Here is a 14,884-nt window from a genome sequence, read left to right on the forward strand (position 1 = left end):
TTTAAAAAAAAAAAAAAAAAGGATATGACGTTGGTTTTTTGGGAAAACCAACGTTGTATCATATATTAAAAAATAAATAAATAAACGACGTCGGTTTTTAAGCAAAAACTGACGTCGTTTAGTTTTTAAAAAAATTACATACGGCGTCGGTTATACGAAATAACCGACGCCATATGTAATTTATTTATTTATTTTAAATAATAAACGGCATCGATTTTTACTTAAAAACCAACGTCATTTATTTATTTATTTTGTTAATAATTAAATATATTTTACGAATCCACCTAAAACCTGTACAGTAAGCGAACCGATGTCGTATAGTATTTTTTTAATTATGTACGACGTCGTATCCCTTTTTAAAAAAATTATAAATAATAATAATTTTTTTACGTCGGTTTTTTGAAAAACCAACGTTATTTAGGCGACATTAAATGTGTTTTCTGTAGTAGTGTGCAAAACATTAAAAAAGTGCAATTGTAAAAAATCACAAGTATACTTTATAACAAACTGAAGTCTAATGCATAAGTCTACTTCATAAGTTCATTCATTAGAATCAGAGTTGTAGCCTTTAAGTTGGACTTCCCCATGATATCCTAACTCCCAATGAGGTGAGACTATTGCCTTTCTTTTGCGTAGGTCTAGCAATAAACTCATCAGGTTGTGTGACATGGATTTCACCAGCTTGAGGACCATCTACAACTTCAACTCCAACTCGAACTTGTTCTTGATTACCAATTTCTTGAGTTGTGGCCTTAGATGTACTTTTCTTGTTCCTAACCCTTTTCTTTGGATGAAGCTGCATATCAGGAATTAGAAAAAATTCAAGAAATAGAAAATGATAAAAATTCATAATTGTCTACAAGTATCATTACTATTCTGTCTTTTGTTGCAGAATCCTGAGGACATTTTCTTGAGTTATGGCCTGCTTCTTTGCACTTTTTGCAATGCTTAACCAACAAGCTACGGTTCACATGTGTTCCATCTTTTGTTATCTCGATCATCTCCGCTTCTCTTTCTCAACTTTTTGGGCATGCCAGCATTTTTTTTTTTTTTGTGTACAATAGGGCTAGTGGTGGTTCCTTTTCTGATCTAGGCCATTCCATAGGTCCAGCAAGTGGTTTGATACTCTTCCCATAGGTGGTTTGTTAAGACCAAATTGAGTAACAAGGGTCAACATACTCATTAATTAATACATTCCCATGTTTCATCCATATAGCCCTAACAGCATGCTGACATGGTATCCCAATTAAATCCCACCTCCTACAGCTATAAGTAAACCTAGACAAGTCCACAGTATGCTGCTCTACCACTCCTAATAGTACTGCAGATCTTATCTCAAAGAAGTTTTCATCACACTGAGTCCCTAGACACAAACTTCTTAATTATAGATATTCCCTTCATTATGTTAGGGCAGAATGGTCCCTTCCAACTCCAATCCTTGATTTTTGTCTGCTATCAAACAGTTTTTTCATCAACAATTTCCTTATAGTTTCTAAACAAGAAACTAAAGGTTGTCGTCTAGCATCTAAGATCATAACATTGAAACTCTTTGAAATGTTATTAACTAAAGCATCACATTTAGAAGTAGTAGAGAAATAGGACTTGCTCCATTCTGAAGTGTGTTTCTCTCTTAACCAATCATATGCCTGTTCATCTAAACTCTTGATATCATTCATGACTTTAGTAAAGGTGTTGACTGTGGTTGCCTTTGCTGCTGCCCACAAGGCATCTTTCATAGCTTTTCCCACATACCCAACAAGCCTCATGTTGCCATAGAGATGTTTGACACAAAATCTATGACAAGCATGCATATGGTAGGACATCTTCAAAAGCAGGTAACAAACCTTTCTGCTTGTCTGCAAAAAAAATGATTTTAAGTCATATTATAAATTTAACCACATATGAAAACTCATTAAGTCAAATGTAAAAAACTTGAGATGAATGTCAACTTGTGTTCTACTTCCTTAGTTATCACCAAGTCATTTTTAAGCAACTCCAAGAACCGGGTCCAAGACTACTTGTTTTCTCCTTCAACAATGGCATATGCTAATGGGAAGATGCTACATCATTTCCATTAACCCTCACGTACTACTGTTAATAGTATCCCTCCAAACTTGTGCTTTAAGTGGCATCCATCAACCCCAATGATGGGTCTACAAAATTTATAACCCTCCTTGCAAACGTAATTCCCACTTAATTTGAAAAGTAGTAAATGCGTACCGTTCGGATGCCTTTTCAGTTTGCACGGTTGCAACGTTCTCCCTGACTTTATGCTTTCTTAACTTCTCATAACTATTCGAAAACTTTTATCTATTCGGCCTAGCTACTATTATGACTTTTTGGATTTATATAAACTTTAGAGATCCATTTGGTCACTGCTTATTTTCCATTCAGTTATCTAGTACCTTAATTAGTTTTTCGAACTTTCCTTAACTTTTTTGAGATTTATGAGGATCATAAATGATAAATCGGAAGTTAAAAATTTCCATAATTAGCATGCGATCGAAGTTGCAAGAGAGAGTCAACTAAAATTGTAATTAATAAGAGTATTTAAATAATACTCTGTATTACTCTTCACATTATTTTACCACAAAATATAATTACATCTTTTCAACAAAATGAAATTACAACATGCTCCAAATTTAAGCATCACCAAGAACAATACAACTAGAAGCTAAGCTAACATATTAACGTGTTTCAACAAATTAAATGCATGAATCCGTTGATATCAAAGTATATATTAAAGAATTGAATGGTTTTCCCGCCAGCCTAATCAAATACATGAGTTTGTGACTATTGTGGAACTAGCACAACAATCCTGAAGGAGTACTGGAATCCAAATGACGCGTCTTCCCTTCTTTTTGTAGAGAAGCTTGAAACTTACAAGCAAAATTTGAGTGTTCGTCCAAAGAAGGCAACCATTTGTTGAAGAATGTTACACCATCTATGTCGGCATTGAACAAAGCACTGATGGGAGTAACGGTTATCTATAATAAAAAACAAACAATATGTTAATCATAAGACTCCATCAAATTAAATAGCAAACATAAATAACAAATAAACAAACATTATATTACTTACATATCCTTCTTGAAGAGAAGAATAATCTGTTCCTTCTTTATCTACTTGCTTTGATCTCACTTCTCTAGTGAATAGAAACTGATCCTCCTGAGTGCTAACAACACTCTGTTGTGCAGTTTGTGTTGGAGTCATGTCCATAGTCATAGTTGATAACATCTTCCCTCCTTCTGCTTCGCAAGTAACATGTTTCCATCCGGTTCTGATGAAACTTTTGCCTTGCTTAGTGAGGCGATAACCCTTGTGGTTCACAACATCGGTTGGCACAGTAATATTGAGAAAGCAATTAAGGGGATAAGTTTGATTCTTGATATCACCCAAGATAGCAGAAATAATGGGTATGAAAGCCTGAGCAGCTAGTGTGAAGTCATTAAGATTGCTCTTTCCATGAACCCAGTCATAGGATAGAGAGACAGAGGGGACGCCATTGACGAAAGCCTCTCGGGCACCAGCAACGGTTCCAGAGTAGACAATGTGATAGCCACAGTTGCTGCCCATATTAATACCGCTTATCACCAAATCAGGGACAGAAGAAAACAGAGCTTTTGAGATGCCGAGGGAGGCACAATCTGCGGGAGTTCCGGCAACTGCAAACGCAGTGGCTCCGGGAATGTCGTGAACTCTTTTGGCCCGAATTGCGTGACGCCATGTAATGCTGTGACTAACCGCGGATTTTTCGGAATCGGGAGCGCAAACAAGGACGTTGAAGCGATTAGTGTCGGAATCGGGAGCGCAAACAAGGACGTTGAAGCGATTAGTGGAGAAATCGGGAGCGCAAACAAGGACGTTGAAGCGATTAGTGGAGACGAGGACGCTAACCAGAGCTCCGTTGAAGCGATTAGTGGAGACGAGGACGCTAACCAGAGCTCTCAACCCAGGAGCGTCCACTCCGTCGTCGTTGGTGACCATCACTGTGGGCAGATTGTGGGAGTTGTAAACGCTGCCGTTGCTCTCCATCGCAATTCGCAACTGGGGATGGAAACGATTGATCCAAAGGATTATGGATGGCTCAGAATGTGGACGAAGCAAATATCGGAATAGAATAGTTATGCACTTATGCTAATGGGCGCAGCATCAGCCCTCTATTTAATGGCATAATTAGCTGCAGTCTGGGTAAGACTTATGAGGATGAAATTCGTATCCGGTGGGCGGTTGACCTGAAGACTGAAGAGGAGAATAAAAAATTGAAAGTAAATATTGAAATGGTCGTCATAGTAGGGGTTCTTCCAAATAAGGAATCTAAAAGGTAAGGTCATAGCAACTACCCAATTAGGCAAATAGGCAATTACTGGGAACCTGCTACACTCAGGCCCAATCAATATACTCGCCAGCCATAATAATCATAAATTATACAGAATTCATAACATAAAATGAGCAGGCATTCCACATTTCCACGTGACATAAATCTTCAAGCATCCCCCTGCCTCAAGATTTTCAATTATTCTGTACAAATTAAGGTGCATTCCTTCCTTACTTTCATAAACTTTTAGGGTGTGTTTGGTTCTTGGACTTATATATTAGGAATGGAAATCAAAACACAATCAATATTTGGTTGACAACTTTTTAAACTACAACTATGAGATTTTATTACTTTTTCAATTAAAAATGTCATTCTTTAATCAAAAAGGAGTATCATTCCATTTTATTGGTAATTTAATTTTTAAGTTTGTATTAATACTTTTTCATTTTTGTTTTAATTTTTTTTTGTTCATATTGATAATTGTTTTTATAAACTTTAAAAGTTTTGAGATATTCAATTCAAAATTTTAAGAAGTCATTAAAAGTTGGATGCTATTCGATTAAGATTTTTAAAGAAGACACTAATAGGTAAAAACACAATCGAATATTATTATTTTTCTTGTAATTTTATATTTCATCTGTTCTATTTTTACTATTCATTGGTCAAACAAACTTTTTCTTATTTACTTATTTTCTTTATTAGTTTTTATTTATTTTTAAATTTAAATAAATATATTTTATATACTAATACTAAACTAATTTTATTAAAAATTGAACTCAAAATAACTTCAGTCAAAGCCTGATGAACCGAACTAGACACAAAATGGGATAGAGGGAGTGTCAGTTAGTAAAAGTAATATTGCATTTAAATTTATAATACATATATTATTTTTCTTTACTAATATAAAGAGTCACTGGTATAGTAGATCCACGGTGGGGCCTATCCCATCCCATTTATATAAGTCAATACATCATGTCACTTCTTAATTGCAATCAAAATTAAAACATTCTAGCATCTTAACAAGCTAAGTAAACCTAATACTAATTCCATAAGAATTATATAGACATTGTCACAATTGAATATTTAAGATGAAGAATCAATGGCCGCATTTGAAATGAAAGCAAATTGCAATTGAAATGAACACTTAGCTTTGAAAGCACAATCTTCAATCTCCAAGAAAATCTTCAATCAATTGTAGTTGGAATCCCCCTAGGAATTATTAGACCAAGTTGTCAAATTATTCTAAGAATCCTAGGGAGGATTCTCTCTCTAAAATCTAAAGTACAAGGCTGAACAATTGGTAAAAATTTAGAGTCCTCCCGCAAATGAGATCACTAACCTCTATTTATACTCGAAAATTCGCCTCTTGTCATGCCACTCATCACGTGCTAACTAGCCTCGTGACAAGGTGAACCAGTGCACAGAAGACTCCTTGTCATGCAGTAATTGGTGGCGTGACCAGCAGAAGCAACTTGCAGAAGTTGGTGTTACGAGCTGCATCACACAGTACCTTGTGGTGTGATTCTGACCTAGAATATGTCGGAATTAGACTTTGTGTTCTCTAAAAAAGTTGTATCCCTTTGAGTTGTTGCTTCAATGCTTCTTGAATCACCTCATTTGAACATTCATAACCAAAGATATGATCAAAATATCAAATTATCACTAAAATGCTCATGAAATGGCATTGTTTTCCTATATTGAAAAAATGCAACTACAATTAGTCCATATTCCTAACTTTATGCAAATGAAGTTATTCTAAGCATAATAAGCTCAAAAGACTCCTATTATAGGACAAGACGCCTCCCAAAACACCCCCAAACCATATTGTTTGGCACTTATCACCCTTACAAACACCTACTAGCACCTTAGTGATATTTTCATTCGTCACGTCTGCTAACAAGCCAGCAGGTTCTTGTGAGACGGATTGGGGTAAAATGATCATTGAAACTCCAGCATCAACAACTATCTTCTCCACATTTCTAGTGGGAACAACAAAAGTAACCGGGATTGGTACTTACATATCCAAAATCTTATTGATGATGTCTACTACTCTCTCATACTCTTTCTTTAGCATACGCTTCTTGAATGAAAGTTTCAACTAAATAAGAGAACCCTCTCCTCTGATCTCGATCCAAAAATTTACTTTGTTGAAAGTGTGCCCTGAGATATCTGGTCTAGCACCTTCCACCATAGGAATATCAAATGTCGTCTTTTTGTTTCCGGCAACGATCACAAAAGTTATTCCTCCCTTCCCTGTAATGAATTTCATCGTCTACCATTGTCACATTGATGAAGAATTCTGTATATTAATCCAACTTGTCTATTGTCTTGTAGCCGTGGGTGAGGAACTATATCATCCCACACTCTTGGAACACTCTGATGATCTTCATTTTCAGTTCCATGTCCGTCGAGTGTTGTAAGAACCCTATTTTGTCCAAAAACACAACCAGACTTCACCCTTATGCTCAACTCTTCTATAATTTGCTAGTCATTAGCATTCTTAGACTTAATGTTTGGAAAACCATTCTTGTAAGTACGGCTATTTATCCTTATAAAGAAAGAGAAAGATAAATCATGCTATTGCATTTAATATGAGAGAGAAAGCATTAAATGTGCATCAAATCATGTTGTTAGATAGATCAGAGGTGTCGTGCAAAAGTAATTCCTACTTATCTCGAAAAGTAGTAAATGCGTACCTTTCAGATGACTTTTCAGATTGGGCGGTTGCAACGTTCCCTTGACTTTATGCTTTCTTAGCTTCTCGTAACTATTCGAAATCTTTTATCCATTCAGCCTACTTTTATGACTTTTTGGATTTATATATACTTTAGAGATCCATTCAGCCATGGCTTATTTTCCATTCAGTTATCTAGTCCCTTTTCAAACTTTCCTTAACTATTCTGAGATTTGAGTATCATAAATGATAATTCGAAAGTTAAAATTGCCAAAATTAGCATGCGGTTGAAGTTGCAGTAGAGAGTCAGCTAAAATTGTAATTAATAAGAGTATTTAAATAATGAGTTAATTTCTTTTTTGGTCCTAGATTTATAGAGGCCATTCCACTTTTAGTCCTTTTTTTCAAAACACCCTATATTGGTCCTAGTTTTATTGTGGCATGACCATTTTTAGTCCTCTGTTAATAAATCCGTTAAACTAGCGTTAGTTTTAAAGGTATTTCAGTCCATTTAGTTTTAAGTGTTAATTCCTTTTTTGGTGCTAAATTTATATGTGTCATTCCACTTTTAGTCTTTTTTTTTTCAAAACATCCTATATTAGTCCTAGTTTTATTTTGGCATATCCATTTTTGGTCATCCGTCAATACATATGTTTAATTGGTATTAAAAATGACTTTAAAGCATCTTCTTTCATAAACCATTCAAAATCTAACTTTTTCTTAGTAATATACCACTCAAAATGTAGCTTTTTTCTTGGTAATAGAACAATACAAGATGAAAGTTTTTTTTATACATCTTCAAAAAATCATATACATACATTAGTCATACACCCATTAATAACATAAAGAATGCATAATTCATTAATTGCATAATAGAGCAAAAACCTTTAGCAAAAATAAGTGTGCTGCCACTACTACAGAAAACACCTTCAACGTCAGTTTTTTAGCACTTTTAACGTCGGTTAAAAATCGACGTCAATCTGGCAGGCGTTGTATATAAATGATACGACGTCAGTTGTAAAAACTGACGTCGTATGTATTTTTTATTTTTTAAAATAAATAAATGACGTCGGTTATCGAGGAAAACCGACGTCGTTTATTTTAAAAAAAAAAAAAAAAAGGATATGACGTTGGTTTTTTGGGAAACCAACGTTGTATCATATATTAAAAAATAAATAAATAAACGACGTCGGTTTTTAAGCAAAACTGACGTCGTTTAGTTTTTAAAAAAATTACATACGGCGTCGGTTATACGAAATAACCGACCCATATGTAATTTATTTATTTATTTTAAATAATAAACGGCATCGATTTTTACTTAAAAACCAACGTCATTTATTTATTTATTTTGTTAATAATTAAATATATTTTACGAATCCACCTAAAACCTGTACAGTAAGCGAACCGATGTCGTATAGTATTTTTTTAATTATGTACGACGTCGTATCCCTTTTAAAAAAATTATAAATAATAATAATTTTTTTACGTCGGTTTTTTGAAAAACCAACGTTATTTAGGCGACATTAAATGTGTTTTCTGTAGTAGTGTGCAAAACATTAAAAAAGTGCAATTGTAAAAAATCACAAGTATACTTTATAACAAACTGAAGTCTAATGCATAAGTCTACTTCATAAGTTCATTCATTAGAATCAGAGTTGTAGCCTTTAAGTTGGACTTCCCCATGATATCCTAACTCCCAATGAGGTGAGACTATTGCCTTTCTTTTTGCGTAGGTCTAGCAATAAACTCATCAGGTTGTGTGACATGGATTTCACCAGCTTGAGGACCATCTAACAACTTCAACTCCAACTCGAACTTTTCTTGATTACCAATTTCCTTGAGTTGTGGCCTTGATGATTTTCTTGTCTAACCCCTTTTCTTTGGATGAAGTGCATATCAGGAATTAGAAAAAATTCAAGAAATAGAAAATGATAAAATTCATATTGTCTACAAGTATCATTACTATTCTGTCTTTTGTTGCAGAATCCTGAGGACATTTTCTTGAGTTATGGCCTGCTTCTTTGCAACCATTCAAAATCTAACTTTTTCTTAGTAATATACCACTCAAAATGTAGCTTTTTTCTTGGTAATAGAACAATACAAGATGAAAGTTTTTTTTATACATCTTCAAAAAATCATATACATACATTAGTCATACACCCATTAATAACATAAAGAATGCATAATTCATTAATTGCATAATAGAGCAAAAACCTTTAGCAAAAATAAGTGTGCTGCCACTACTACAGAAAACACCTTCAACGTCAGTTTTTTAGCACTTTTAACGTCGGTTAAAAATCGACGTCAATCTGGCAGGCGTTGTATATAAATGATACGACGTCAGTTGTAAAAACTGACGTCGTATGTATTTTTTATTTTTTAAAATAAATAAATGACGTCGGTTATCGAGGAAAACCGACGTCGTTTATTTTAAAAAAAAAAAAAAAAAGGATATGACGTTGGTTTTTTGGGAAAACCAACGTTGTATCATATATTAAAAAATAAATAAATAAACGACGTCGGTTTTTAAGCAAAAACTGACGTCGTTTAGTTTTTAAAAAAATTACATACGGCGTCGGTTATACGAAATAACCGACGCCATATGTAATTTATTTATTTATTTTAAATAATAAACGGCATCGATTTTTACTTAAAAACCAACGTCATTTATTTATTTATTTTGTTAATAATTAAATATATTTTACGAATCCACCTAAAACCTGTACAGTAAGCGAACCGATGTCGTATAGTATTTTTTTAATTATGTACGACGTCGTATCCCTTTTTAAAAAAATTATAAATAATAATAATTTTTTTACGTCGGTTTTTTGAAAAACCAACGTTATTTAGGCGACATTAAATGTGTTTTCTGTAGTAGTGTGCAAAACATTAAAAAAGTGCAATTGTAAAAAATCACAAGTATACTTTATAACAAACTGAAGTCTAATGCATAAGTCTACTTCATAAGTTCATTCATTAGAATCAGAGTTGTAGCCTTTAAGTTGGACTTCCCCATGATATCCTAACTCCCAATGAGGTGAGACTATTGCCTTTCTTTTGCGTAGGTCTAGCAATAAACTCATCAGGTTGTGTGACATGGATTTCACCAGCTTGAGGACCATCTACAACTTCAACTCCAACTCGAACTTGTTCTTGATTACCAATTTCTTGAGTTGTGGCCTTAGATGTACTTTTCTTGTTCCTAACCCTTTTCTTTGGATGAAGCTGCATATCAGGAATTAGAAAAAATTCAAGAAATAGAAAATGATAAAAATTCATAATTGTCTACAAGTATCATTACTATTCTGTCTTTTGTTGCAGAATCCTGAGGACATTTTCTTGAGTTATGGCCTGCTTCTTTGCACTTTTTGCAATGCTTAACCAACAAGCTACGGTTCACATGTGTTCCATCTTTTGTTATCTCGATCATCTCCGCTTCTCTTTCTCAACTTTTTGGGCATGCCAGCATTTTTTTTTTTTTTGTGTACAATAGGGCTAGTGGTGGTTCCTTTTCTGATCTAGGCCATTCCATAGGTCCAGCAAGTGGTTTGATACTCTTCCCATAGGTGGTTTGTTAAGACCAAATTGAGTAACAAGGGTCAACATACTCATTAATTAATACATTCCCATGTTTCATCCATATAGCCCTAACAGCATGCTGACATGGTATCCCAATTAAATCCCACCTCCTACAGCTATAAGTAAACCTAGACAAGTCCACAGTATGCTGCTCTACCACTCCTAATAGTACTGCAGATCTTATCTCAAAGAAGTTTTCATCACACTGAGTCCCTAGACACAAACTTCTTAATTATAGATATTCCCTTCATTATGTTAGGGCAGAATGGTCCCTTCCAACTCCAATCCTTGATTTTTGTCTGCTATCAAACAGTTTTTTCATCAACAATTTCCTTATAGTTTCTAAACAAGAAACTAAAGGTTGTCGTCTAGCATCTAAGATCATAACATTGAAACTCTTTGAAATGTTATTAACTAAAGCATCACATTTAGAAGTAGTAGAGAAATAGGACTTGCTCCATTCTGAAGTGTGTTTCTCTCTTAACCAATCATATGCCTGTTCATCTAAACTCTTGATATCATTCATGACTTTAGTAAAGGTGTTGACTGTGGTTGCCTTTGCTGCTGCCCACAAGGCATCTTTCATAGCTTTTCCCACATACCCAACAAGCCTCATGTTGCCATAGAGATGTTTGACACAAAATCTATGACAAGCATGCATATGGTAGGACATCTTCAAAAGCAGGTAACAAACCTTTCTGCTTGTCTGCAAAAAAAATGATTTTAAGTCATATTATAAATTTAACCACATATGAAAACTCATTAAGTCAAATGTAAAAAACTTGAGATGAATGTCAACTTGTGTTCTACTTCCTTAGTTATCACCAAGTCATTTTTAAGCAACTCCAAGAACCGGGTCCAAGACTACTTGTTTTCTCCTTCAACAATGGCATATGCTAATGGGAAGATGCTACATCATTTCCATTAACCCTCACGTACTACTGTTAATAGTATCCCTCCAAACTTGTGCTTTAAGTGGCATCCATCAACCCCAATGATGGGTCTACAAAATTTATAACCCTCCTTGCAAACGTAATTCCCACTTAATTTGAAAAGTAGTAAATGCGTACCGTTCGGATGCCTTTTCAGTTTGCACGGTTGCAACGTTCTCCCTGACTTTATGCTTTCTTAACTTCTCATAACTATTCGAAAACTTTTATCTATTCGGCCTAGCTACTATTATGACTTTTTGGATTTATATAAACTTTAGAGATCCATTTGGTCACTGCTTATTTTCCATTCAGTTATCTAGTACCTTAATTAGTTTTTCGAACTTTCCTTAACTTTTTTGAGATTTATGAGGATCATAAATGATAAATCGGAAGTTAAAAATTTCCATAATTAGCATGCGATCGAAGTTGCAAGAGAGAGTCAACTAAAATTGTAATTAATAAGAGTATTTAAATAATACTCTGTATTACTCTTCACATTATTTTACCACAAAATATAATTACATGTATTACTCTTCACATTATTTTACCACAAAATATAATTACATCTTTTCAACAAAATGAAATTACAACATGCTCCAAATTTAAGCATCACCAAGAACAATACAACTAGAAGCTAAGCTAACATATTAACGTGTTTCAACAAATTAAATGCATGAATCCGTTGATATCAAAGTATATATTAAAGAATTGAATGGTTTTCCCGCCAGCCTAATCAAATACATGAGTTTGTTGAATGGTTTTCCCGCCAGCCTAATCAAATACATGAGTTTGTGACTATTGTGGAACTAGCACAACAATCCTGAAGGAGTACTGGAATCCAAATGACGTGTCTCCCCTTCTTTTTGTAGAGAAGCTTGAAGTTTACAAGCAAAATTTGAGTGTTCGTCCAAAGAGGACAACCATTTGTTGAAGAATGTTACACCATCTATGTCGGCATTGAACAAAGCACTGATGAGAGTGATGGTTATCTATAATAAAAAAAATAAACAATATGTTAATCATAAGACTCCAACAAATTAAATAGCAAACATAAATAACAAATAAACAAACATTACTTACATATCCTTCTTGAAGAGAAGAATAATCTGTTCCATCTTTATCTACTTGTTTTGATCTCACTTCTCTAGTGAATAGAAACTGTTCCTCCTGAGTGCTAACAACACTCTGTTGTGCAGTTTGTGTAGGAGTCATGTCCATAGTCATAGTTGATAACATTTTCCCTCCATCTGCCTCACTAGTAACTTGCTTCCATCCGGTTCTGATGAAACTTTTGCCTTGCTTAGTGAGGCGATAACCCTTGTGGTTCACAACATCGGTTGGCACAGTAATATTGAGAAAACAATTGAGGGGATAAGTTTGATTCTTGATATCACCCAATATAGCAGAAATGATGGGTACGAAAGCCTGAGCAGCTAATGTGAAGTCATTAAGATTGCTCTTTCCATGAACCCAGTCATAGGATAGAGAGACAGAGGGGACGCCATTGACGAAAGCCTCTCGGGCACCAGCAACTGTTCCGGAGTATACAATGTGATAGCCACAGTTGCTGCCCATATTAATACCGCTTATCACCAAATCAGGGACTGAAGAAAACAGAGCTTTTGAGATGCCGAGGGAGGCACAATCTGCTGGAGTTCCGGCAACTGCAAAGGCAGTAGCTCCGGGAATGTCGTGAACTCTTTTGGCCCGAATTGCGTGACGCCAGGTAATGCTGTGACTAACCGCGGATTTTTCGGAGTCGGGAGCGCAAACAAGGACGTTGAAGCGATTAGTGGAGACGAGGACGTTAACCAGAGCTCTCAACCCAGGAGCGTCCACTCCGTCGTCGTTGGTGACCATCACTGTGGGCAGATTATTGTGGGAGTAGTTATTCTCCATGGCAGCTGGGGAAACGATATGATCTTCAGAGGATTGTGGAATTGAGAGTGTAATATGAGTTAGTTGTTTGATGGAGTAGGTAAAGAGTGCTGGCCCCTGTATTTAAAGGCATCATCGGCTGGTGGTGAGAGGAAGAAATCCGTATCTGGCGGCCGGCGGGCTATAGACCAGAAGAAGAAAATGAAATAAAAAATGCAAAATTCAACATGTGGTAATATGATTAAGAAAGGTGGTCATAGCGAAGGTTCTTTCACTTTTTCCAAGAAGGAAAATCGCCGGCCTCTAACATGTCCTGAGATTGACTTGATAAGATTTTCATAGTATAATTATAATGGGTTAAATAATATTTTATTGATAAATATTTTATTTTTCTTAAATAAGACATATGGTTTGAATATAGAAAATACAACTTGACTCTCAAGTTATACTTCTTATTTCTATTTTTCTCACGCAACAAATTTGATATTGACACTCTCCTTGAAACCTATAAGATAAAAATAACCTATCATATCTTGTCACGTCACTATGTTGAGGAGTAAAGTGATGGGGTAGAAATTGAGAATCCATGTAGCTAGTAGAACTCTTTCAATATCTCTAAATGTTAGCGGTTCATAACTTCATATCCTACCACATTAAATTTTGTTTTTGGCCTTTTTTTTGTTTAATATTAATAGTGAGAATTTAATTGTTATTAATTAGATTAATTTCTAACTCTAAATGGATTTTTTATTTGTAACTTTATTTTTTTCCTTGCTTTAAAATATTAATTGTGATATGAGTGCTTTATAATGTGTTTTCTATTCAAACTATTATGTCTAATTAATTATATTTTATATTTTGTTTTGAATATTTTTATCTCATTTTGATGTATTTTAATTTTTATCCCTAGTCAACAATGATGATGACTCAGCTCTAAGTATTTTATTTATTTTTGTTTAAATATTGGTCTTTATTTCCAAGGCCTTAGGAAACTGGTCAAGATTGATGACGACACCTTTTTCCCCTCTTCCTTACCGAGTGGGCAATTTTCTCTTATGGCCTTCACTTTCTGCTCGCCCCGAAAATAGAAAACCAAACATGATCCATTCATTTCTACAAGTAGGGAGGATCCAGAGCTAAGCCCCCTCCTATGCGAGACCGGGTGGTCTCGCCCCACAACTCCCACAAGCACCCAACCTTCATTTTGCTCTTTCTACGGTTTGCCTCGATGATCATGCTACTTAGGAGCGCTACTCATATTCCAAAGGCGCTACTTCAATTCAAGGGCAAGCCTCGTTCTATTGCATAACCTACAAAAAAAAAAGCTATAAACAAAAGAGATTAATTTCTAATTCTAATTGAATTTTTTATTTGTAACATTATTTTTATATATTAATAGTGATATGAGTGATTTATAATGTGCTCTCTATTCGAATTATTTTATCTAATTAGTTATATTTTATATTCTGTTTTAAATTTTTTTATCTCATTATGATGTATTTT

General features: G+C 34.6%; 2 protein-coding genes across 2 annotated transcripts in view; both read right to left on the reverse strand.

Annotated features, from left to right (window-relative positions):
• LOC116025294 (5'-nucleotidase SurE-like) overlaps positions 1-4,154 on the reverse strand; it is a 34,881-nt gene extending 30,727 nt beyond the window's left edge. The window contains exon 1 of the mRNA XM_031266486.1: positions 3,940-4,154. Within this exon, the coding sequence (XP_031122346.1) occupies positions 3,940-4,035 (96 nt within the window). The 5' untranslated portion in view covers positions 4,036-4,154. The remainder of the gene's footprint in view (positions 1-3,939) is intronic.
• A 7,876-nt stretch (positions 4,155-12,030) lies between these two features.
• LOC116025301 (5'-nucleotidase SurE-like) lies at positions 12,031-13,455 on the reverse strand. The gene is made up of 3 exons (XM_031266499.1): positions 12,584-13,455; positions 12,275-12,492; positions 12,031-12,232 (listed from the first exon to the last, which is right to left on the reverse strand). The coding sequence occupies exons 1-2, from the start codon at positions 13,400-13,402 to the stop codon at positions 12,310-12,312; spliced, it is 1,002 nt and encodes a 333-aa protein (XP_031122359.1). The 5' UTR covers positions 13,403-13,455; the 3' UTR covers positions 12,031-12,232; positions 12,275-12,309.
• Between the last annotated feature and the right edge of the window lie 1,429 nt (positions 13,456-14,884).

This window comes from Ipomoea triloba, chromosome 1, assembly GCF_003576645.1.
Source record: "Ipomoea triloba cultivar NCNSP0323 chromosome 1, ASM357664v1".
Classification (NCBI taxonomy): Eukaryota; Viridiplantae; Streptophyta; class Magnoliopsida; order Solanales; family Convolvulaceae; genus Ipomoea; species Ipomoea triloba.

Bases quoted from the DNA above. Each gene is read 5' to 3' on its own strand.
- LOC116025301 (XM_031266499.1), bottom strand. From the start codon at position 13,402: ATGGAGAATAACTACTCCCACAATAATCTGCCCACAGTGATGGTCACC. The intron at 12,493-12,583 runs GTAAGTAATGTT...TTTTTATTATAG, and splicing joins CTTCTCTTCAAGAAGGATAT to ATAACCATCACTCTCATCAG.